Consider the following 24,705-nt stretch of genomic DNA (forward strand, 5'->3'; position numbering starts at 1 on the left):
AAGATTTCAAGTTAATTGCCTTATAGAATGTCCTACCTGGTGTCCTTTAGCTTGTCCCATTATCCTCTGAATTCCTGAGAAAAGAAGATCCTATCTAGAGACGCTTGATTACATTCAGACCACATGTTTTAGTAAGAATATGTAATAGTTGATGTCGTGTGTGTGATATTGTGTCATATTAGGAAACACATATATCTAGTTTTTCTATAATTGGTGATGTTGAATTTGATCACTTGTTGACAGTAGTGTTTGCCAGATTTCCCCATTGCGAAGGTATATGTTTTCATTTGCAATCAATGAGTGTTTTAGTAGACGATACCATGTGAATATTTGGTTTCCTAATAATTGTTCACTTAATGGCTGTAGCATCTATGACCGATCTTTATTTGAGCCAATTATTTCATTAGCAGTTGCAAAATGGTGGTTTTTAAATTCTCTTTTCTTTTACATCTATTCACTAGTACTCTTCTATAATCACTTTTCTCTCTTTTTCTCCTTGTGATTACCATGAATTCATTGATTGTTATTTATAGAATATATTGCAGTCAATTACAGTCATTCATTTTGATGCTTGGATTGTCCCAAATTTGGCCAATGTCTTTTAGACATATCCCATCATTATTTGAGCACTTCTTTGCTTTCCAGCACAATGAAATGTCACAGGCTCACCCCATACTTTCTCTGTCCTAGATTGGGTCCCCTTAGTGAAGAAAGACATTTAGAAACTAAAATCTGGGGATTAGGTATGTTCAGGGCTACTAGGGTCTCTCAATTAATAGCTTTTTAAATTGAGATATAATTCACATACCATAAAATTCACCCTTTAAAAGTTAAGAATTCAAAATGCAAATCAAAACCACAATGAGTGCTTGCTTCAGCAGCACACATACCAAAATTGGAATGATACAGAGAAAATGAGCATGGCCCCTGTGTAAAGATGACATGCAAATTTGTGGAAAAAAAATTCTCTACCACAATGAGGTACCATTTTATACTCTTTAAGATGATTGTCATAAAAAAGAATTTCTTTAAAACAGAAAATAACAAGTGCTGGCAAGGCTGGGGAGAAACTGGAACTCATATGCATTGCTTGTGAGAATGTGAAATTTCAGCCACTATGAAAACAGTATGGCAAGTCCTCGAAAAAATAAAAATAGAATGTCTATATGACCCAACAATTCCACTACTAGGTACATACCCAAAAGTATTGAAAGCAGGGTCTTGAAATCTATTTGAACACCTATGTTCATAACATTATTCACAATAACCAAATGGTAGAAGCAACCTAAGTGTCTATCAATAGATGAATGGATAAACAAAGTGTGGTATATACATACAATGGAGCGTTATCTTGCCTTTAAAAGGAAGGAAATTCTGACACATACTTCAGCATGGATGAACCTTAAGGACATTATACTCAGTGAAATAAGCCAGTCACTAAAAGACAAAGTATGAGTCCACTTATATGAGGTACCCTAGAGTAGTCAAATTCACAGAGGCAGAAAGTAGAACAGTAGTTGCCAAAGGCTGGGAAGAGGAGGGAATGGAAAGTTATTGTTTAATGGGGTATGGAGTTTTAGTTTTTCAAGATGAAAAGAGTTCTGGGGATGGATGGTGGTGGTGGTTGCACAACAATGTAAATATACTTAATGCCACTGAACCATACACTTAAAATTGTTAAGATGATAAATTTTATTTTATGTATATTTTACCACTATTTTAAAAGTGTACAATTCAAAGATTTTTAGTGTATTCAAAGAGTTGTACAACTATCACCACTATCTAATTTTAGAACAGTTTTATCACCCCTAAAAGAAACATGCTAGAGGAACTGCCAGACTGTTTCCCAAAGCAGCTGCGCTAGTTTACATTCCTACCAGTGTATGAGGGTTTCAAGTGACCAGTTTTTAAATATTGTCATTTTCTAAACTTTCTTAAAAAGATTCTATAACTTCGTTCAAATCCTATAGCTTTGTCTTCTGTTTTGATTTGCAAATTTGTTACAAATAAATTGAGAATGCCACACATGTGAAAATGAATTATTTTAATAATAAAATTTATAATACAATCTCTGTTATCTATAATCAAGATTATTTTTCTATTCAACCCTAATACTGTGGCCTCCTGACTACTTGCCTGACTGACTCTGACAGGTAAGTATGGGACTGATTTTCAGACCTAGCACTCAGCATCACTCGCACCCTCTCCTACGCATTTCAGAGCAGCAGAGAACTACATTTCCCAGAATGCTCCCCCCTCCAGGTTGCAGTTTGCATGCAAGGAATTTGGGGTGAATTTGGAAGGCAGAAGGAAAAAGGAACCTATTATTCTCCAGAGATGGTGACAGCCAGATGCTGCACAGATGTGAGAGTCACCGAGGCTTCCCAGCAAGTTCTCGGGAGCCACCCGCTCCAGGCTGAGTCTTCCAGCGTTCACTTCTACCTTCGCAGCAGCTGCCCTAAGGTCCGCTCTCTCGGCTCTCCCAACAATCATGTAAGCCCCTTTTGCTGTATTAAACCTTTTGTACCCAAAAGACGTAGAGTGGCTTGAGTTTTCCTGAACGAACGCTGAGCAATACACGTGTATGGGGGCAGAGGTACCATTTAACGTTTAATATATTTGAAATGCAGTGAAAGGGGGTGGAAATGTGGTATGTCTAGAGACCGACAGCGTTTTTTCACCAACCAAGAATGTCTGTTTAGGAGCCAAACTGGAGACCAGCCATACTATCTTTAATTTATCATGATCATTTCAAAAAGCATAAAAAAGAAAAACGCGTCATTAAAAACTCATTGTACATACTATTTAAAGGTAGAATAATCCACCAAACAGCTGTCTCGTGATTTAACGAATTAGTCCCATCGTTATTATTTAGGTTATTTTTATTATTTTGACTACTATGAATAATCCGGAAAAGAGCGACTTTTTTTTTTACTTCCTTTAGACACATTCCAAAAAGTGCCATTCTGGTTCAAAGAATATAAACATATTAAAGACATATTGCTAGATTTGTTTCCAAAAATGTGACAATTTTACACTCCTACAGGTAATGACCAAGAATTTGTCTTGCCATTCTATGACTGTTCTCAACTACTATAAAAAAAGTTTGCTAATTTGGTAGGTAAAGTTTCAGGTTTACTTTTTATTCACTTGTTGATTAGCCATTTTTGTCCCCTCCCTTCCTTTTCTTTCTTCCTAACTTCCCTCCCATCTCCTCCCCTCCCTCCCCTTCACACCTCCCCTCTCCACTCTTTTTTTCTTTCCTTCTTTTTTCCTTTCTCTCCCTTCTTCCTTCCCTCCATTCTTATTTCCTTTCTAGAATTCACATACTTTGCCTATAAATCTGTCAAATATTATATTTTTATAAATCCCCCAACTTCCTGTTGCACTTAATTTTTGTTTTATTATACATCAATATTTTTATGCAGCAAAAATCTGTTCCTTTAGATTCCTCACATTGTTTTAAGCATGAAAGTTTATTTGTCATTCAGAAATCGAGTAAATATTAACTTTTACTTTCTATTATTTATGGCTTAATTAACAATTATGACTTGATTGTATATATCAACTCTTCAACTTTCTTGAACTTTTTTTTCTTTTGGTATCTATTAAAAGAAGATCTAACTTAATTTTTTTTCTAAAATAACTACTTACTTGAGCACCCTTTAGAGAAATTGTCTTTGTGTAATAATTGTGTAATAATTAAGATATGCTTGTTGAAAAAAGTTCAAACACCTCAGAAATACATACATAATGTGGAAAGTGAAAGAATCTACCCTCTAGAGAAAACCACTGCTGATGATTTAGTGAATTTTAAATTTTTTTATTTTTTATTTATTTTTATTTTTATTTTATTTTATTTTATTTTATGCCTACAGCACCCCGTCTTCCTAGGTGGTCTCCCATTCAAGTACTAACCAGGCCCGACCCTGCTCAGCTTCCGAGATCAGATGGGATCGGGCTTATTCAGGGTGACATGGCCATAGACAATTTTTAATTTTTTAAAGCTTTTTATTTTATTTTTGTTTTTTTTCACTCTCCTCCTGGCTGTTCTGCAGCAGCCGCCGTAGATCACAAAGCTTTTTAAATTGAGGTATAATTTACAAGAATAATAAGCACAGATATTAAGTATACAGTTTGATGAGTTTTAATATATATGCACTCATGTAACCACCAACCAATCAAGATATAAAACAGTTCTGCACCCACAAAATTCTCTCTGGCCTTTTTCCAGTCAATCTCCATTCCCCCAAAGCAACTACTATTCTAATTTCTATAGTTTAGTTTTGATTGTCCTTGAACTTCATATAATGGAATCATAAACATAAACTCATCTGTGTCTGGCTTCTTTCACTCAACATAATTATTTTGAGATTCATCCATGTTGTTCTGTATATCTGCAGTTCGTTCCTATTAATTGCTGAATAGCATCTATTGTATGGATAAACAACAATCTATTTATCCATTCACTGATTGATGGTCATTTGGGTTCTTTCTAGTTTGGGGGCTTTGTCAAATATACCTGCTAAGAACACTCTGGACAAATCCTTTTGTGGACATTTTTAAGAGTGGAATTACTGGGTCATAGGGTGGTAGAACTTTAATTTTATAAGAAACAGACACGCATTTTTCCAAAGTGGTTTACTATTTAACCTCCCACCAACAGTGTGGAACAGCTGCTCCACAGCCTCACCAACATTTGATATTTTGTGTGAGAGATTATAATTTAATTTAAAAAATTTTTTTGACAGAATCACAAAAGTTACAAGTAACAGTAAAAAGAACATTTTTTCTGTCATCATTTTAAAAATAAGTTGCCAACCTGATGTCCCATCTCCCCATAATTCTTTAATGAGTACATATAAACAAGGACATTCTTCTATATAACCATCAAAATTAGGAAGTTAATATTTGTGCATTACAACCATCTAACTCTCAGACACTAATTCAAGCTTTAACAGTTGTCCCAGCAATGTCTCTTCTAGTAAAAGGATCCAATTCAAAAAGTATATGAGGCATTTAATTATCAAATTTCTTTATTCTCCATCAAACTGGAACTGTTCTCAGGTTTCCCTTTTTAAAATTTTGAAATGTCTAAGCCAATTATATTGTAGAATGGCCCCAAATTTTGGTTTGTCTGATTTTTTTTAATAATTACATTAAGGTTATGCATCTTTGGCAAGATTGTCATAAAAGCACATGAATCTAATTTGTCCTCTTACCGATGTTGTTCACTTTGATCATTTAAATAAGGCGGTGTCTGCAAGGCTTAATCTTTTCCTATTGTAATTAATACTTTTGTGGGGCGGTATTCTGAGATTAGGTAACCATTCCATTGCTTCCTAAACTTTTAATTTGTTTATGTATTAATTGATATCTGTGTATACTCATGATTTCTCATGTTCTTCAGTGGGGAATAATCCATTACTATCATTATTTTGATAGTCAAATTATACCAGATTTGATGCTACAGGCTGGCTTTTGTGTCCTTTTTACATGTCTCTAACATTCTTGGAACAATTATTTGCTTTCTGGCACAGGAATATCCAAGATCATGTTGTACTTTTCCTGCCCAGCCCTAGAATCATCCATTTCTCCAAGGAGGCTTAGTTTCTTTTAGTGAAAAATGGTGTTTAGAAACCCGGATTTAGGTAATGGTGTGCTTATTGTTATTGGTATATCACTGCTCCTAGTGCCTCTCTCAGGAAAGAATTAGGGAATATATGGGTGGATATACACATACACACACACACCAAACACATACATTTACATCTGTATTTATTTCTATACCTCTCTCCATGTATTGAAAACCATGAATCTACACCAATACTTCCAATTCCAGTCCTACTCATTGGGTTCACTTTAGTTTTTCCCCTTTCCATATGTGTAGCTCCTTTCTCTGACATGTGTTATACTTATTATATTTACTTATTTAATCACTTGCTGAATATATTCAATCTCCCATGCCCACTGCCATCCCCTCCCCAATGTGGTCATCCTCCATATGCTTACTGACACTCCACTCCATATCGCTCTTCTACCAGGACACCCACCTTTCTGTGTTCACATTCTGAAAACCTGCTTTGAGCCTCCTGTCCAAGAGGATGCCTCCTCAGTCCACTTAGGCTCTCCATGCTGGGCCATCATCATGTCGACAGCCTTCTCACTCAGCTCAACTCCCCATGTTGGGCCATCTCCCTTAGGGACTCTGCTCTCCTGTTCAGGCTCAGACATCTAACACTGGGCTTTCCTCTGTGTGAACACCTGTCTCACCCTGTTTATGCTTCAATATGCCATGTTGGACTGTCCCTGACCACAGTCACCCCCTCACCCTGTTAGAGTTCTGATAGATGTTCTAACCCAAACCTCTATCATGTGACACCTATCTTGTTCTGTTCAACGTAATGGCTCTAGGATTGAATCATTTGGGAAGAGAATGGAAGGGAAGAAGGACAGGAAAGAGGAAAGGATGTGAAACTATTGTCATTCCTTTAAATTTTAGTTATTCTAAAGGGTATGACATGGTATCTCATGTTTTTAATTTGGATTCTCTGATGACTAATAGTGTAGAGCTCCTTTTATGTGCTTATTGGCCATTTGTACATGTTCTTTTGTATACTGTCTATTTGAGGGTTTTGCCCATTTATAGAGCTTTTTGTGTTTCCCTCATTGATTTGTGTTCTTTATTCATTCTGGATCCAAATCCTTTATAAATGGATATATTGAGAAATGTATTCAGCCCTTCCATGGCTTGCCTTTTTATTTTTTTAATGATGTTGATGACCAGAAATTTTTACTTTTTATAAAGTCCAATTTATGAGTTTTTAATTTTATAGCTTTTTAAATTTTAATAATTACAATTAAATTATTAGTTTTTAATTTTTTTGTGTCCCTTACGAAATACTTGCTTCCCCCAAATTCATGAAGATATTTGCCTATGTTTTCTTTTAAAAGCTTTGAAGGTTTAGATTTTATGTTTATGTCCCTGATCAATCTCAAATTAATTTTTGTGTATGTTGTGAGACGAAAGCCAAAGTTTTTCCCATACAGATATCCAGCTGTGCCAGTACTTTTTGTTAAAAAAGATCTTCATTTCCTGATGAATTAATTACCTGAATCTTTTGTCAAAACGTAATTGTTGTACATGTATGCATTTATTTCTGTACTTTCTGTTCTGTTTTATTGACCTGTAGTCTACCAATACACTAATACCCTCACTGTACTTGATTATTGTAGCATTATAATCAAGTGATGTAAGTCCTCTACTTTTATTCTTTTCAAGATAGTTTTGCTAGGTCTTTTGGGTTTCCATATAAATTTTAGAAACAGCCTGTTGATTAGCTGCAAAATGCTGCTTGGGGTTTTGATTAGCATTATGGTAAATCTATAGGTCAAATTGATACTATAGCCACTTTAAAATAATATCAACTTCTCTATTCCATAAATATTATGTATATCCATTCATTTGCTAAATTTTCTCACAATGATTTATAGTTGGCAGTATAAATAAATGTCTTACAGATCTTTTTATCAAATTTATTCCTAAATATTTTGTTTTTGAATATCATTATAAGTGTATTTTTTTAAGTTCATTTAAAAAATTGTTGGTAACATATGCAAATACAGTTGATTTTTGTATATTAAACTTCTATTATGCAATGTTTTTGAATTCACTTTTCAGTCTTAGTGTTTTTTTCTATCGATTAAAATGTTTTTTCAATGTAAACAACAATATTGTCTGTAGTAAAGACAGTTTTACTTGAATCTTTTTCACTGTATACTTCTTTCTCTTATTTTATCACACTGGCTAGGACTTCTAATACAATGTCAAATAGAAGTGGTGATAGTGAGGATCCTTGCCTTTTTCTGATTTTAGGGCTATATTTTTCAATATTTCACCATATGGTATAATGTTATCTAGGGGATTTTCTTAGATACTCTTTATTAGATTGAGGAAGTTACCTGCCATCCCAGCTTCAGTTGTTTTCATTTTGAACTGGTGTTCATTTTTATCAAATGCTTTCTCTGAATCTACTGAGAGAATGGTATGGGCTTTCACCTTTACTTTACTATTGTGGCAAATTTCATTAGTTGATTTTCTAAAGTTAAACTGCCTTTGCTACCCTAGAATAAATCTCATTTGCTAAATTTTGTTTAGGATTATTGTACCTATGTTCATAAAGACATTGGTCTGTAATTTTCTTTTTTTGTAATGTCTTTGTCAAGTTTTATATACAGGTTATGCAGGCCTCATAAATGCATTAGGCAATGTTATCTTTTACTGAAATAATTTTTGTAAAATTAGTATCTTTTCTTTATTAAATATGCGATAGAATTCACCAGTGAAGCCATCTGTACTTGGAGTTTACTTATGGAAAGTTTTGTTAGAACAGTTTCAATTTATTTGATAGATATAGGACTATTCAGATTTTCTATTTCTTCTTTATTATATTTTGGTAAATTGTCATTTTTAAGGAATTTGTCCATTCATTAAGTATTCATATATTTGGTATAAAGTTATTTATAGAATCTCATTCTTGATATTGGTATTTTGTGTTTTCTCTGTTTTCTTATTCAGATTTGCTAGGATTTTTTAATTTTATTAATTTCAAAAAATAATTTTTGACTCTGTGGTTATACTCTACTGCATGTGTGTATTCTATTTCATTGATTTCTGCTTTTTTGTTGTTATTTCCTTCCTTCTGCTGCTTTTGGATTTTCTTTGAGGTTCTTTTCCTAACTTCTTGCACTGAAAGCTTACATCATTGATTTACAACCATTATTCTGTTCTAATATATACCTTTAGATCTATAAATTTATTTCTGAATACTGCTTTGGCTGCATTTTGCAAGTTTTGATAGGTTGCATTTTCATTATAGTCAGCTCAGAATATTTTATAATTTCCATTGTAATTATTTCTTTGACCCATGGATTATTTTTGAAATTTGTTCTTTAATTTCTAAATACTTTGAGATTTTTAAGTTATAGTTCTGATAGTGAGGACAAATTTAATTCTATGGTGGTCAGAAAGAATATACTATATGACTTTTGACTTTTGGAATTTGTTGAAACTTGCTTTATGGACCAAGTCATGTTTTATTTGATAAATGTTACATGTGTACTTGAAAAGAATGTGTATTTATACCTTTGGGTATAGTATGCTATAAATACTAAGTAGGTAAAATTGGCTGATAGTGTTATTTAGATGTTTTATATTTTAATTTTCTGGTTGTTCTATAAGTTACTGGGAAAGCTGTGTTGAATGCTTCAAATATAATTGTGGATTTATCCTTTTATTCTGTCAGCTGCTGCTTTAAGCATTTTAGAGCTACGTTCTTAGGTGCGTATCAGTTAAGCATTGTTGTTGCTCTCTATTGAGTTAGCTCTTTTATCAGTATGGAATTTCCCTCTTTATTTCAAGTAATAGCTTCTTGTATTAAAGTTTACTTTTTCTGATCTAACAATATTTGCTTTCTTTGGTTAGTTGTTTAAATGACACATTTGATTCATCATTTCATACTAAACTTATTTGCGTTTTCATATTTTGATGTGTTTCTTGTAGGCAGCATATAATTAGGTCTTTAAAAAAATCTAACAATCTATGTTTTTAATTGGGAATTTTGTTTCTTTACGTTCACTGTCATTTTGAAATAAATAAGTTGCAGCTAAATCTACTGTTTTGCTAATTGTTTCCTGTTTTTTCCCATCTGTTGTTTCATCCTCCCTTCTTTTTTATTAATTGAATATTTTAATATTCCATTTTATCTTTTTTTGTTTTCCTTTTAGTATCAGTCTTTTAACAGTTAGTCCTAGAATTTACAAAATGTGTTCTTAACTTATTACAGTGTACTTGTCATTGTAACAAATAATGCAAGCATCTTACAACAGTTTATCTCCATTTATCCCTACCTACATATTTTTATTGATTTTATTATAGATTTTATTCCCTATGTTATAACTCCACACATATTTGTTACGATCATTGTTTTAATAGTCAATAGTGTTTCATTTACTCAGTGTGATGATATGGGATCATTTACCTTTAACCTGAATAAGTTCCTTTATAACTTATTACCATGTTAGCTTGTTAAGAATGCGATTTTACAGCTCTTATTTGTCCAAGGACATTTTTTTTTTTTACTTTTTTTTTTTTCAGTATAGAAATTTGGGTTGGCAGTTCTTTTTTCCTTTTGGTTGTTTGAAGATGTTATTCCATTGCCTTCCAGCTTCCATAAATTTTTATTAAAGTATCAACTATTATCTTTATTCTTTTCTTAAGAGATATTATATCTTTTTTTCTGGCTGCTTTAAATATTTTCTTTTAATTTTAAGTTCTCAGAAGTTTGACTATGGCGTGCTTAGGTTTGGTTTTATTATGCTGCTTGATGTTGGTGAAGATGTTTGAATCTGTGAGCTTTATCACTCGTTAAGAGTATGAAAATTCTCAGCCATCATTCTTTAAATATTGTTGATATCTGTCTCTCTCTCCTCTCCTTCTGGGACTCAAATTAATTGTGTATTAGACCTTTTATCTGTGCTCCACATTTTTCTCGTACTTTGTTCTATTTCATTTTTTCTTTCTGTGTTCAGTTTAAATATTTTCTGTGATTAACTTGAGTCTAGATTGGTGTAGCAATCATTCAAATAGTTTTTGAATTCAGGTATTTCAACTTGCATTTCTAGAATGGCCATTTGATTCCTATTTATAAACTCATATTCTCCACTGAATTACTGTCTTTTCATCCATTTTGTCCATTCTTTCCTCCAGTTTCTTTAACATAACAATTACAATTATTTTGAAGTTTTTAATCAGATAACTCTAATCTGAATCATCTCTGGGTCTGCTTCTTTTACTGTTTTACCTCATGGTAATTTGTTTTTTGTTTGTTTGTTTTCTTTGCATGCCCAGTGGGGTTTTTTTTGGTGGGTGGTTATTTTTTGTTTATTTGTCTGCTAGTTAATATAGTGGTTAATACAGTGAAGAGGCTCTAGATTATATTGCCTTCCTCTGGGTTCTGGAAGTAAGTGTCTATTTAAGTTTAGTCCTTACTCTTATTGTGTAATACTGCTAGTTCATGGTCCTTAATCCTAGGATGTGGCCTTTCTGTGGTCTCCATTAAGTGCCTAGTTATTCATGAAGGTTTATACATTCCACATTAAGCTGGGCCTAACGTCTTATGTCTTCCCATTGTTGTGCAACCTCTGAAATCTCTGTTCAGCTCTCAGTCTTCCACACGCTGTTCTCTGCTATGTCTCTTGGAGTCTTGCCCTGCTCATATATATCTTAATAGTGGGTCAAGCACCCAAGGGAAATTTTTATGCAGTTTAAGAGGGCTCCTTCTTTGCAGCTCCAGCCTATATGGGACCTTGCGCTCCAAACCCAGCTATCTTAGTAGACCTAAACTCTGATGTTTCCTCTGCCCATAGATTGCTGTTCTCTGCTTGGGCTCTGTATCCCTATGCTGAGATGAATGTGAGGCTGGCCTCGCGTGCTTCCCTTTTCTAAAGAGCAATAAGCCTGCCTTGGTTGTTGTCCAGTGCCTGCAATTGTTGTTTTACACAATTTCCCTAGCTTTTATTTTTGTTTACAGCAGCAAGGTTAGTCCAGTGTTAGGTACTCAATCATAAATAGAGCTGAAAGTCAAGAGATTCATATTTTAAAAAGAATGAATTTAAGGAACCATTATGTTTTTCTCAACTCAAGCTGTAGTGCCAGGCTAAACATAAAAAGCCTCTTACCACATGCACCCACTCTAATTCAAATTCCAAGTTGAAAATCCTGTATTTCTGTAGGGTTCTGCCTTTTATTTTCATGCCTTTTAAAAGGTTAATAGCTTAATAAAATATATACATCCTAATCTTTTTAAATTTTTCTATCCATGTAATTGGAGTAAAACTAAAACAATTACATATCGATTTTCATATTTCACAGACCACTACAGAAAGAAATGTTAGATTTCTTAGTCAAAGATAGAAAATGGAAGTTCAAGTGCTCAGATTTCCTTCAGTTATTAAATAAGAGTGAAATGATGAGCTTTGTCTTTTCATTTCTTCTTTAAATTTTTTTTCCAGTTTTATTGAGATATACTTGATCTATAATGTTGTATGTTTTAGGTGTACAACACAATTTGATATATGTATATATTGTGAAATGATTACCATGATAACTTTAGTTAACATTCATCACCTCACATAGTTAAATTCTTTTTTCTTGTGATGAGAAATTATTTGACCACTTTCATCCATTTTACCTACTCTCTACTCGCTGCCTCTGGCAACCATCAATCTGTTCTCTATAGTTATGAGCTTGGTTTTTTTGAATTCTACATAAAAGTGAGTTCATATAGTATTTGTCTTTCTCTGTCTGACTTACTTCACTTAGCATGATGCCATCAAAGGCCATCCATGCTGTTACAAATTGCAGAATTTCCTTCTTCTTTATGACTGAGATATAGATAGATATATAGATATCTCACATTTTCCTTATCCATTCATCTGTCAATGGACACTTGGGTTATTTTCATCTCTTGGCTATTGTAAATAGGGCTGCAATGAAAATGGGGGTGCAGATATATTTTCAAGATAGTGATTTCATTTCCTTCAGCTATATATCCAAAAGTGGAGTTGCTGGATCATAGTAGTTCTATTTTAAATTTTTTGAGGAATGACCATACCACTTTCTACAGTGGCTGTACCAATTTACGTTCTCACCAACAGTGCACAAGAGTTCCCTTCAAATCCTTGCCAGCACTTGTTATTTCTTTTTGATAAAAATCATTCTAACAGGTGTGAGGTGATATCTCATTGTGGTTCTGATTTGCAATTCCCTGATTATCAATGATGTTAAGTACCTTTTCATGTACCTGTTGGCCATTTATATGTCTTCTTCGAAAAAATGATTATCCAGTTCCTCTGCCCATTTTTAAATTGGATTGTTTCTTTGCTATTGAATTGTATGAATTTTTAAATATATTTTGGATATTAACCCTCATCAGATAACATGATTTGCAAATATTTTCTCCCATCCCATAGGCTGCCTTTTCATTTTGTTGATGGTTTTCTTTGCTGTGCTGATTTTAGTTTGATGTAGCCCCACTTGTTTATTTTTGCTTTCATTGCCTTTGCTTTTGGTGTCAAATCCAAAAAAGTTATTGCCAAGACCAATGGCAAGGAGTTTACCCCCTATGTTTTCTTCTAGAAGTTTTATGATTTTGAGTCTTTTGAGCTTTGTCATCTCATTCCTTTTTGCTTTTTGATGAATGTAAAACTATAAGGAATAAATATTATGTGCCTTCACTAAAATTGGTTTAGACACAAAATTAAGAGTTAGGAAGCTCTATAATTCCCATCTCTCCAACAAATTGCCTTTTCAACACAATTCAATCCCTGGGTAGGAGCCTAAATTGAAAGACAAGAAAATTCCTGGGTAGGAGCCTAAAATAAATTTTTTATAGTAGAAAAGCTTCTGTGTTACGGTCATAGAAACAAGACTTTGTTTCCTTCATGTTGGAAAGAATAAAGAAGTTATTTGGCAATCCCTGTTTCCCCAATATCCTATTGCTATTTACTTGACATTAAAGTTATTTAATGCTTCAAAGGGACTTTTTAAATTAGGGTGCCCACTAGGTTCAAAGCATTTATTTAGTCATTAAATATATATTGAATATTTAATGTTCAAATAATGCAGGGATAACAAAAATATGTTAACCATTATTCTTAGCTTCAAGGATTTATTTTTGAGATGGGTAAACAAACAGTACACAGAAGTAAATGGCCCTATTGCTACCCTTTATAGTGTTATGAAAAGTCAAGGAGAGGAAAGATGTTTGGGTAGATCAAAAAAGGTTTCATGAAGGCAATGGTGTCAAATTCAGTCTTAAATTTTGACTAGGGGGAAAAAAAGAAAGGGTATATAAGCTGGGAGAATCACATAGTCAAAGATAGAAAAAAAGGGAATAGCAGAAGGTCCAATTTATCTGGAAATTAGAAATAACAGTGGGAACGTAATGTGGGGTCTCCTTGTTGGGAGTTTAAATATCAGGTTGGGGGAGGGAAGGGTAGACCACTGGGAACCAGAGAGGCTCTGGAAGGAGAAGGAAGGAGATCTATGACTGGAGCATTCATTTGGCCATCAGAGGATATCAGGACCTCAGGGCCAGTGCTGGTCCAGAGAAGTTTTCAAGTATTTGAGTAGAAAATCTTAGATATTGTAGTGTTTGCATAAAATTAAACCTATTTAATGTAAAGGAGTCTTTTATATTCTGACGTTGAGTCCTCCCTACAGTACTTTTAAAAATAGTCTATAGAAAAGTAAATAATAAATGGCCATGTTCATTGAAGCATTATTTACAAGAGCCAAGACATGGAAACAATCTAAGTGTCCACTGATGGATAGATAAAGAATGTGAGATACACAGACACACAGAGGAATATTACCCATGCATAAGAATACATTTTTTAAAGAATGTTTTTATCTTACAAAATTAAAAGTTGGCGAGCCTATGTTGGTCCTTAAAACACTCTTTTTGAAATGTTATTGGTGAGAAAACCAGAAGTATGAGAACTACTGGCACATGGAGTCAATTTAGACGTGAAGGAAACTGGAGCTTGTCTCAGCACCCTTTGATACAGTGGAGAAAGTGGGCTTAAAGGAGGGAAGATATTTGGGAAATAAAACTTAGAAGATGAGGCAACTCTTTGTCTATGTAAGTCAACAGAGGCCAATTCCAAGGGTACCACTGATAAAAACAGGAGAGTGAGGAGCACAATGGTATCTTGGTAGAGGGAAAGTAGGCAGAGGCTCTCAGGGAAGATTATTTTAGTTTTGAAAATGTTCTGTGGATGTACCTGTAGGAGAGCTGTTCAGAAATGGCCCATGGGCAACTGAAATATCAGTCTGGAGCTTGGAAAGGAGGCTCATTTATTGATGAAACAACAGACATTTATTTTATACATACTATGAGCCAAGAACTAAATTTGGGGAAAATAGATATATTTGCCTGTCACTTATACTTTCTTACAATTATCTTTTCTATATTAAGTACTTGTTACTTAATATTAACTCATCTCTGTTTTATGGTGCTTCTGAGAACCTGTAATTCAAAGACATATTACAAACACAATAATAGATCTTTGAAATTTACAATTGAGCTACAAAATCATAAGTGAATAGAAAAAGTAAGACTGAAAAAAAACTTTGTAAGTGTTAGCATAGGCTGCAGTAATAGTCTCAAACATGTAATGACACAGAACCATAAAAGTTTCTATCTTGGTCACAGTTCATCTTTTGATGAGCAGGTGAATAGTTGGTAGACCAGCTCTCCCTAGATACCAGGCCAAGGGCATTTCCAGCTTCATGAACAACAAACACATAGTTTCCAAAGTCATTCTGTCACTTTCAGGCCTCCAAGTGGCAAACATCCTTCTACTTCCACTCCAATGTCTAGAACTGTCTTATGGCCCAATCTAACTACAAGGGCAGCTGGGAAGCAGAGTCAGATTCTGTGTCCAGGGAGAAGAGGAAATATATTTTGTTGAACAATTAGCGGCCTGCCATGATTTGGATTAAATTCTAACAAATAAAACACTTGGTCATGAAGAACCTTTTGTGTATCAATGAACAGAATCTTTAGCACTGCATGTCTGGAGAGAAGTTATTGCCATTTATAAGGAACTGCTATTCCTGTAATAGTTAAACTATGCTTTAATAGTTATAAAAATAAAACTAGGAAACAGTTGAATTTCTATAACATTGTTCAGAGTCCTTGCAAGGGTATTATTTGCTGTTTCTAGCTGAAAAGCAATCTAAGCTATGTGACCTGAAGTGACAGGGGCCTAAGAGTAAAGAGGACAACATCCCAGAATTAATGTTTTCTATAAGCAGATCATTTACGAACCTTCCTCTTTGTTCCTAAGAATATGGGCCTCCTTGATTTTGATGTGTTTGTGGTTTTTGCATTTTTCACCACCAGCATTTTTTTCTTCAAAATCGTCCTTAAAATGACTGCATCCTTTTATGAACCCATACTTTGCCTATGACGACTTGCCTACTTCCAATAAATTTTTACTACATATCCCACTTTTCAGCTTAGTTCTGCACTTGAGCCTGATGTGCTCATAGTGGCGGATAGAAACCCATCAGCAGTAATACGTCACGACTCAAGATGTCCTATCACTTGATATCTAGAGATATCTGCTTTTATTCATGAAATATAATATGTAGATTATTCTATCTTTAGTGTACTCCTCAGGGCTAAATTTCTTATAATTTAAAATCAAATATATCTCTATTGGGGATCTTTCTTCTCAAAGTCTCAAAGTTACTATCAGCTCTGCCTTGTTATCATTGACATCAACAATAATATATTGATTCTTCTAGCCTAGGATTTGGAAAAAGAAGCATTTGAAAGAAAATTATGAACTTCAGATATTAGCTGTTCTGGTGGATCCTAAATAGGTGATGCAGTCCTTAGTCCGTTTGGTCTGCTGTAACAAAATGCCACAGATCGGGTGGTTTATAAATTTAAAAACTATTTCTCACAGGGCTGGAGGCTATAAGTCCGAGGTTAGGTGGCTAGCATGGTTGGGTGAAGACCCTCTTTCAGGTTGCAGACTTCTAACTGTATCCTTACATGGTGAAATGGCTAGGGAGTTCTGTGGGGCCTCTTTAATAAGGGTGCTAATCTCAATCATGAGGGTTCGTGACCTAGTTGCCTCCTGTTAGGAGGCCCCACCTCCTAATACCATCACCTTGGGGATTAGGATTTCAACATATTGATTCGAGTGGGGAGGGTGGGGTAGAAATAAAAATATTCAGACCATAGCAAGTCTCTTCCTAGTAAGTAGTTGAGAGCAGGAGTTAAGACAAAGGTTAATTTGGATCATTAGAAAACCTTCACAGTATTGTTTAATCAGAACACTTTAATGGATTTTGTTTTTGGTGACCTAGCATCAGAATTTTTTTTTTTTTGGCTGGGGGCAGGGGAGGATGCAGAATCCTAAAATAAATGGGAGGCAGTGTCACATATCCCACCATAGAAGCTAAAAGAGGCAATCATTTCCCGACAGCTGGGATATCTGCACATGTTCCTGCCGAGGGCTTTGAACCTTGAGGGCATGATGCAAAACAGAGGCTCCTGAGAGATCTTTTGTAGCAATGGAGGGGAGTAGAGTCCACAGCTTAGAGATGACTTCCAGGTTGTGGGGTCCTCTGCAGACTATACCTGGAGCACCATCTTGACTGCTCCAGGCTGCTCACCTTTCCATTTCCTGCTCTTTTCCTGGACTGTTCTTTGGTTCTGTGATAGCATTATAAGAAATTGTGTTTTGCTTGCATTGGTCAGGGAAAGTTTCTGCTATCTGCAATCAAAAATTCCAGCTAGCACAAACACCCCCCCAAACGTGCTATACCTATATATTTTCACTAAAAATAATTTATTGCAGAAATTATCAACAGAAAATAGACAAAGCAAAAAACACTATTAACCCCATCACTCATAGAGAACCTTTGTAAAAACAAACTTAAAACATTTTTCTGGTGCACACTCTCCCAGACTTTTTTCCTAGGCATATGAATATAGTTTCTTTAGCTTTTATAAAAACTGCCATCGCATTGTAATCAATGAGCTTATTATTTGCCCACTATTCTGCCTCATCCTGTAGTAGTACTGCTTCCCCACACTTACTCGAGTTGCCTTTAAATAAATATATGTATAAGGTATATAAAATGATTTCAGGTAAATTCTTGGGACAAAAGAACCAATCCGGCACAGTAAAGCTTATGTTCCTCTACTGGATAACAGTTTCCAAATACCTAATGTGGCTATCTCATTTGGTCATGTGCAAATGAATATATAATTTTTATATTCAAGTTGCTAGAATTTAGAATTTCTAGAGAAAGTTTAGGTTATGGATATAATGTCCCGAGGACCTACTATTTCAACTAGAAATACATTTAAAAATTGCTAATTACTCAGAATGCATTGTTGATCTCTAACTCAAGAAGAGCTGTAGAATATATATTTAAAAATACAGAATTACTTCTAGGTACAAATAAGAACTATTTCAAAGTAGATTATTTGAGAGAACAATTTTATCATATATATAGCTTAAAATTATAATTATTGTTTGCAAATAGTAACTATAATAAAAATTCTTAGAAAGTCTGTTCTCTATCTCATATCTTAATAGACTTAAGTACCCTTTCCTTCACAGAGGTAAACTTCAACCCCAGATGCACTAAAACAAATTAGTAGCGTCTAAATTAATTGCATTTTTATTTTTCCAACCTAGATTGCCTTTAGTCAGTCTTGTTCTATGGCCCCTCATTCTGTTATCTGCCTTTAAAGCATTGAATTTTTTCTTTATAGCCATATTTAAATACTAAAAACAAGAGCTTATGGCTCTGTTTTTCTTCCTGGTGAATGGTAAACTTTTCTCTTATTGCTACCACAAAATTTTCTTTGATAAATTTAAGAAATGGATTCACAGAATTTCTAGTAATTTCCAAACAAGTGTGCAGGTGTTTGTTTTTTTTTTTACTTTTCAAAATAAACTATCTTTAAGCTGCTTTTAAATTTTTACTATTAATTTTTTAAATCACATGACTATTTTCACCTAACGGTGCTTTTTCTTTACGACCAGCTCACTGATAAGGTAACTATTCAATAATTAAAAACTAAAACCATCTAATGCTTAATTAAGCAAATAACAGGTATGAATAACTAACTTTTTAGAACCTAGGCATCAACATTCTTTTGCTATTCAAATCAAAATGCTGTAGTAGTCTCACATTTGTTACCATGGATTTCAAAAGAATCTACATTTCTACATGTCCTATTTATATAGGACAAAAGAGAACATAATTAAGCTGGAGTCTTTCCATATCATTGTCTTTTGGGGTCCAGACAGCAAAACATTGATGTAGGTGAAAAAGTATTATGACAAGGTTCCAGTATATGTGATTCAAGCTGAAGAACAAAAAGCTGAACTATGAATATATTAGTTTAACTCATAAAAAGGATGCTAACCAGAGGGGCTCCATCTTTTAAAACCAAACAAGGACAAATGAGCTAAAATGGCAGCATGACCAACCCAGGTTATTTATAAAACTACTTTCCAACAAGTATCAAGAGGCTAAGGACATACGTTGCTCATATCTCCTAGAGAACAAGATAGGCTGCTTATTTGTTTGGAATGGCTCCTGATGGAAAATATTCTGGAAGGCAAAAAGATAATTTTTCCATACTCGAAGTCCATCTTTCTCCCTAAGGGCTCAAACCTTTGAATTTTATCTTTTATTCTTCTCAGCGTGAATCAAATCCAGTTCCAGAAGTTTACAGACTCTCCATCTTTCGCAACCTAACCCCCATTGTATAATCACTCAGCAGTTAGGAACTCATTCTGTTCCCACTCACATCCAAATTCAGCCAAAATTCCTTGATAGGGGCTTCTTTTCTTACTGTATCTTCTGATATGCAAAGCCATTCAGAATATTGATTTACTACTATAACATGCAATGAAATATAAGAAACAACTCCGTAAAATAAGGTATATGAGTTTTGTTTTTTTTTTGGTTTGATCAAGTAGTGTGGGGGCAAAAAGCTGAATTTTAGCTTAGTTATATTCCTATTTCCTTTGATAATTAAAAAAAGACATTAAAATTTCCTTAAAAATAAACTACAAATAAATCTATTTGAGAGGAAGTCTCTTCTTTCAAAGTATGTTGGAAAGATGGGACATTAACTATGTCAATTGGTTATATACACTTTTTGGTTATTTCAACGTCTGTAATGATTGACATCTGGCAAAAACTTATTTCCATTTTCTAACACCAAAAGTTGTTATAAAAATGTATAAAGGTAAGGTGCATCTAAAAACAACTGTTAAATTTAATATTTTGACTTAGTGATCAAGCCATAATTTTTTTCAATCCTAGTTTTAATTTGTATCTGTCCACTCTCTTTAATGAGGGGTTGGGCTTCTAAGTCATCCTCTTCAGTCTTTGTATGATAAAGTGAGCTATTTGCTTCTGTTTAGCAGAGCTGGATGAGGAACATCCCGGCATTTGATTGGTTGGCTTTTAAGGGATTATGCCACTAGAAGGGCACTGTCCCATTATATCACATTGCTAGAGGTGTAGACCTAATTGGAGTTAAATATTTAAATTGAAGATGAGCATTTACCATCAGAGAACATAAACTTCAGGACTCCTATGTTACACAGATTCTACACATATTGACTTAATGTGCTTATGATGAAGAGCTGTTTTGAAATATCATATCCAGAAATAACAACTGACTCGAGCAAAGGGAAGGAATGTGGGGTCCCTCTATTTTTTTTATAATGAAACCAATACAATTTTAAGAAATTCCAACTACACAAATTGACTTCAATAAGATTTAACAAAACAGGAAGACAAATATGTCAGCAGTCAGCAAGTCAAACTATACTATTTATACCCATTTGAAATAAAACAATGACTTTCCATTTTTATTCTCCATTTCCCAGCTTCTCAAAAATAAACATTACTTTTCAAATTCCATTTATTTTATTTGAAAGAAGAGTAAAATGCTTATTAGTTGCAGGATTTTACGTTTGCAGTCCATCAGGTTACAATATTAAAAGTTCCTAGTTTCTTCCACAGTGTAAGCATTTTTGTATGTTTTATTTACATTCTGTCACTTTTTATTTCCTCCTAAACTTTATATGCCCAAGAATGAAACTGTATTAGTGTTACATAACATTTCAAATTTGCAGCATACATACTGGTTTATCTCTTCCTTGAACCCACGTCCCTGAAAAATAGACACATGTATCCCAAAAGAAAAAACTACCTTAGAGTGTATGGGGAAGTGTAGACGTGTAGAAAAGCATTGAAAAACAGTTGTATGGAAGGATAAAGATGTATCTGTCCTTGTTGACAACAATCCCCATGATTGACTAACAGCCACGGGCAGCCAACTTAGTACATGACAAGGTCCTAGGCCTGCCCATAGAAGTTGGTAACCCAGTGGGAATTATGGCTTTAAGGTCTCTACAACTAATGTGATCCGAAAAGCAAAGCAAGCAAACAGAAAAACCTGGGGAAAGAGCTCCAAACAGAGCCTCTTTGGCAACCCAAATTGAAACATATGACTCAGGTGGACGATTAGAATAAACTGCGCCGTTTCCTTTCACTAGCTCTATAAAGCCCATAAATTGGTCCAGAAAACCAGGAATTAGCACCTTCCTTTCCTACTTTTTAATTAATATTCAATACATTCAGCAACAATTCTTAATCTATAGTCTTCATTCGTTTATTGACTAAACAGGATTCTGGGTGCCTCTAGGTCATCACTCCGGCCAAGCTGACCTCATATGACAGCAAACTGAAATGCCCCTCGGTGCAGACGGTCGAGGCCACGAGGTAAGTCAACCAAAGGTGGACGCATCTTGCTTTTATTTACTTATTAGAGGGGCGGCGATGGCCGCGGTTTGACTAGGACGAGGCAAGAGGCGAAAGGGCGCGCGGGTTGTGAGCCACTGGCAGGAGTGGGAGCCCGAGGAAGAGGTGGGGGGCAGTTGCCACGCTCCACCAGTTCGGACCGCGGGACCCAGAAAAATGACCAGCCCCTCCCCCCACTGCACCCTTGACCCCTCCCCCTCTTTTCAGGCCTTTCATCCGCCCGCTCGCCCAGCAGCCCGCCGCCCCCAGACCTCTCGCTGCCCGCGTCTTTCCGCAACCCGAGTGGGCGTCGCTTGCAGGCCTAGGGCGGCCCAGAAAAGCCCTGGGCTGGGCTAGGACCCCGACCCGATCCCTCCGGCCGCGCCCCTCCCCCTCGTATAACGCACCTGCGGCCCCGCCCCCGGCCAAACGCTGAGGCGGCGGCAGGTTGGCGAGGCCGGGCAGCTCGGCCCTCCAGGCAGTCACCTTCCCTTCCCCCGCCATTCCGCCCACCCCCTCTTCTCGCTCAGCCACGGAGCAGCCACTGCGCCTCCTCAGCCGCCCCGAAATCTAAAGGGGTCCGTCTCCGGCACCACAACCAAATGGCTGAGCCTCCCTGGCCGACTGCGCAGCCCGCCCATTGGTCCCTTCCCCCCCCGCTGCCACTTTCACTGGCTGTTGCCCGGAGACCCTCGGCGACGATTGGCTTAAGTTGCTGTCGCTCATCCACAAGGCCGCAGATCCCGCCTCCACGGTGATCAGGTTTGTGTGCGCCGCGGGTGCTGGGGGCTCGAGGACCGAGCGGAGCTGGTTGAGCCTTCAAAGTCCTAAAACGCGCGGCCGTGGGTTCGGGGTTTATTGATTGAATTCCGCCGGCGCGGGAGCCTCTGCAGAAAGAGAGCGCGAGAGATGGATATGGACAAACGGATTCATTTAGAGCTGCGGAACAGGACGCCCTCTGATGTGAGCATTTGCCAAAAATATCTCTGTCGGTCCATTCTCTTACTTTGTGTGTATGTGTATGTACGTTGCGGGGAGGCACTTTTTTTTTTGAGGGGGGGGGGCGCCAGGAGGTGTGTGGATTTGGGGGTCGGACTGCAAATGAATTGCAAGGTTGGGGGGTTGAAATGCCATCCGAGCATGTTCCGGCTGCTGCCGCCGCCGCTGCCCTTGGTGTGTGTGACTACCTGTGCGTGTGCTCCCGCGTGTGCGAGTGTGGGTGCGAGAGTGTGCGTGCGAGTGTGCACCCATCGGGGGCCAGCGGGCGCACGCGTTTGGGTCGGAGAGAATGAGGCAAAATCACCCTCTGAGCTCGCTGCTCCCATGACTCTGTCTGGGGGAAAGATTAACGAGAGAGGAGGAGGAAGGGGGCTGCCTCCCGGATTCAACAACAAAAAAGGGGGTTTATGTTTTATAAATGAATCTCCCCTTCCGCCCCCCTCCCGCGCCTTCCCCCTCCCTTTCTCTCTTTCGCGCACACACAATAAGTTTTGGGCTTTGCGAGTCCGGTTTAGTTTCTGATAAATGTGGGCCGAGGCCCCCGGGGAGAGCGCATGGGGAGGGGGCTGCAGTGGAGTTGGGAATGGCTCGAGTTTAAAGTGCGTCTTCATTTCTTTGCAGTGATGAGGCGAGAGACGGGGGAGCCATATTTGTAACTTTGTAGTGTTCGTGAACGCGCCCTTTCTCTCCCTCCCTCCCTTTCTCTGCCTCCCTTCCTCTTCTCCTCTTTCTCCCTCACTCTTTCCACCCCACCTTCAGGCCAGATGCTGATGTTTCTTCCTTTCCTTCCGAAGGGAAGATAAATTGGAAGGAAGGGGGAGGGATTTTCTAACGTGCAAAGGCACAGATAATCCCCGCGCCTCCCCACCTCGAGCGATCGCTGTTGCAAGTTACCCAAAGGCAACGTCCCGGTCCCCCCTCACCCCTGCTCCTTCCGGCCTCCCTAAGATGCCATCCTTCGAGTCCTGGCGTCCCCCCAGTCCGCACCCCCGGCCGGTTTTTCTCTGGGGTGAGCTCCTCGGCAGCCATTCGGCGCCTGGCTAATAAATGGGCACGGGAAACTTTGTCAGGACGCGAGCTGCCCGGAGCTGGTGCCTGTGGTGGGTATTGGCTGGGTCCAGATTGATGTGGGCTTAGAGAACACGCAGCTTCGGGATGGGAGTTTGCCTTCTTGTCGCCGTTATTGATTGGGCAACGGCGCGAGTAGGGCCGGAGGAAACTTACACGGCTGGGAACTGGGAGGCTCGGCGAAAGCCCACCTCCGAGGAGGGGGAAGGCCAGGGTGGGTTACTCGAACGCTCCTTTTTATTTCTGGCTCCCTCGCTTTCAAACTGTTTTATGCGAGTTGGCGGCTCAGCGGAGGAGACCCTAGGTCTGGGGCGGAAACGCTGGCCGACTCCCCTGTGGTCCCTTGGGGGACCAGGAGAGCGCGGGCGCGAGGGCTGCCGCTCCAGCGTCAGTGGCTAGGGTTCCAGAGTTGAGAGCACTGTGTACCGACCTGTCGCCCCTCCAGCCGGTTAAAACCCGAATTCCCGGCGAAGACAGGCCTTGCTTCCTCTTTTCTCTAGTTCCTCCCCCAAACCTGAGTGAGACTTTTGAAAACAAGATCCTTTTTGTGCCTCCCCCTCATAACGCAGCTGTGGACTGTAGACGTGCAGTGCCTGATGGCGCGCAGGGCGGGGAGGGGTTGGCGAAGGGCGGGGAGAGGTGCTCCGCGGAGAAGGCAGAAGTTGCCGCGAACAATTTGCCCGCGGCTCGCTTTTCTCTGGCGGGTTTCATCCCGGCTCGGACCGGGAGCCGGAGGATTTGGGGGCTGGGTGTGGTGATGGGGGAGGGGACCGAGCCGCGGTCTTCCCGCGTACTTCCGGAAGCCCCCTGTGCAGAGGGGGAAGGGCGCCAAGCAGGGGGCCGGGGTCGCGGTGGGTGTGGAGGCGAGGATGGCCGGGCCAACCCTATCCACACTACTGGCCAACTGGGAGCGAGCTCGAAAGCGGGTCGAACCGGCTCTTTAAACTTCCCGAGTGTGTGCTGGGGGAGGGGAGCGCGCAGAGCTGGGAGCTATTTCTCACGCTTCGCCCCCTCGCCGCCCAGGCTCTCTGCCCACATGCCTTCCCCCGGCCTCGAGGCGGGGTGCGGCGCGGCGGGTCGGGGGGGCACTTTCTATACGTTTCGGGAGGAGAGAGAGAGAAAGCTACCTAATGAGGGACAAAAGGGGTGGGGGAGGAGGAAGTATTTTTTTTTTAACGTCCTTAAGACAAATAGCTCCTGAAGAGCGCCCCCTG

At 37.9% G+C, this 24,705-nt stretch overlaps 1 protein-coding gene, 1 long non-coding RNA gene, 1 other non-coding gene and 1 pseudogene across 4 annotated transcripts in view; 2 read left to right on the forward strand and 2 right to left on the reverse strand.

Annotated features, from left to right (window-relative positions):
- The first annotated feature begins 865 nt into the window (after positions 1-865).
- LOC120604757 (U6 spliceosomal RNA) lies at positions 866-972 on the forward strand. The gene has a single exon (XR_005653408.1). It is a non-coding gene; the product is annotated as a U6 spliceosomal RNA (small nuclear RNA).
- A 2,897-nt stretch (positions 973-3,869) lies between these two features.
- LOC120604784 (uncharacterized) lies at positions 3,870-3,988 on the reverse strand (annotated as a pseudogene).
- A 12,968-nt stretch (positions 3,989-16,956) lies between these two features.
- On the reverse strand, positions 16,957-22,044 carry LOC120604467 (uncharacterized). The gene is made up of 2 exons (XR_005653351.1): positions 21,832-22,044; positions 16,957-21,478 (listed from the first exon to the last, which is right to left on the reverse strand). It is a non-coding gene; the product is annotated as an uncharacterized LOC120604467 (long non-coding RNA).
- Positions 22,045-22,119: 75 nt separating this feature from the next.
- Positions 22,120-24,705, forward strand: part of ANP32A (acidic nuclear phosphoprotein 32 family member A) — a 37,297-nt gene continuing 34,711 nt past the window's right edge. The window contains exon 1 of one of the 2 annotated variants that reach the window (XM_039865197.1): positions 22,120-22,387. In XM_039865197.1, the coding sequence (XP_039721131.1) occupies positions 22,334-22,387 (54 nt within the window). In that variant the 5' untranslated portion in view covers positions 22,120-22,333. The remainder of the gene's footprint in view (positions 22,388-24,705) is intronic. The other variant, XM_039865198.1, reaches the window with a different exon arrangement.

Source organism: Pteropus medius, unplaced genomic scaffold (assembly GCF_902729225.1).
Source record: "Pteropus medius unplaced genomic scaffold, Ma_sr-lr_union100, whole genome shotgun sequence".
Classification (NCBI taxonomy): domain Eukaryota; kingdom Metazoa; phylum Chordata; class Mammalia; order Chiroptera; family Pteropodidae; genus Pteropus; species Pteropus medius.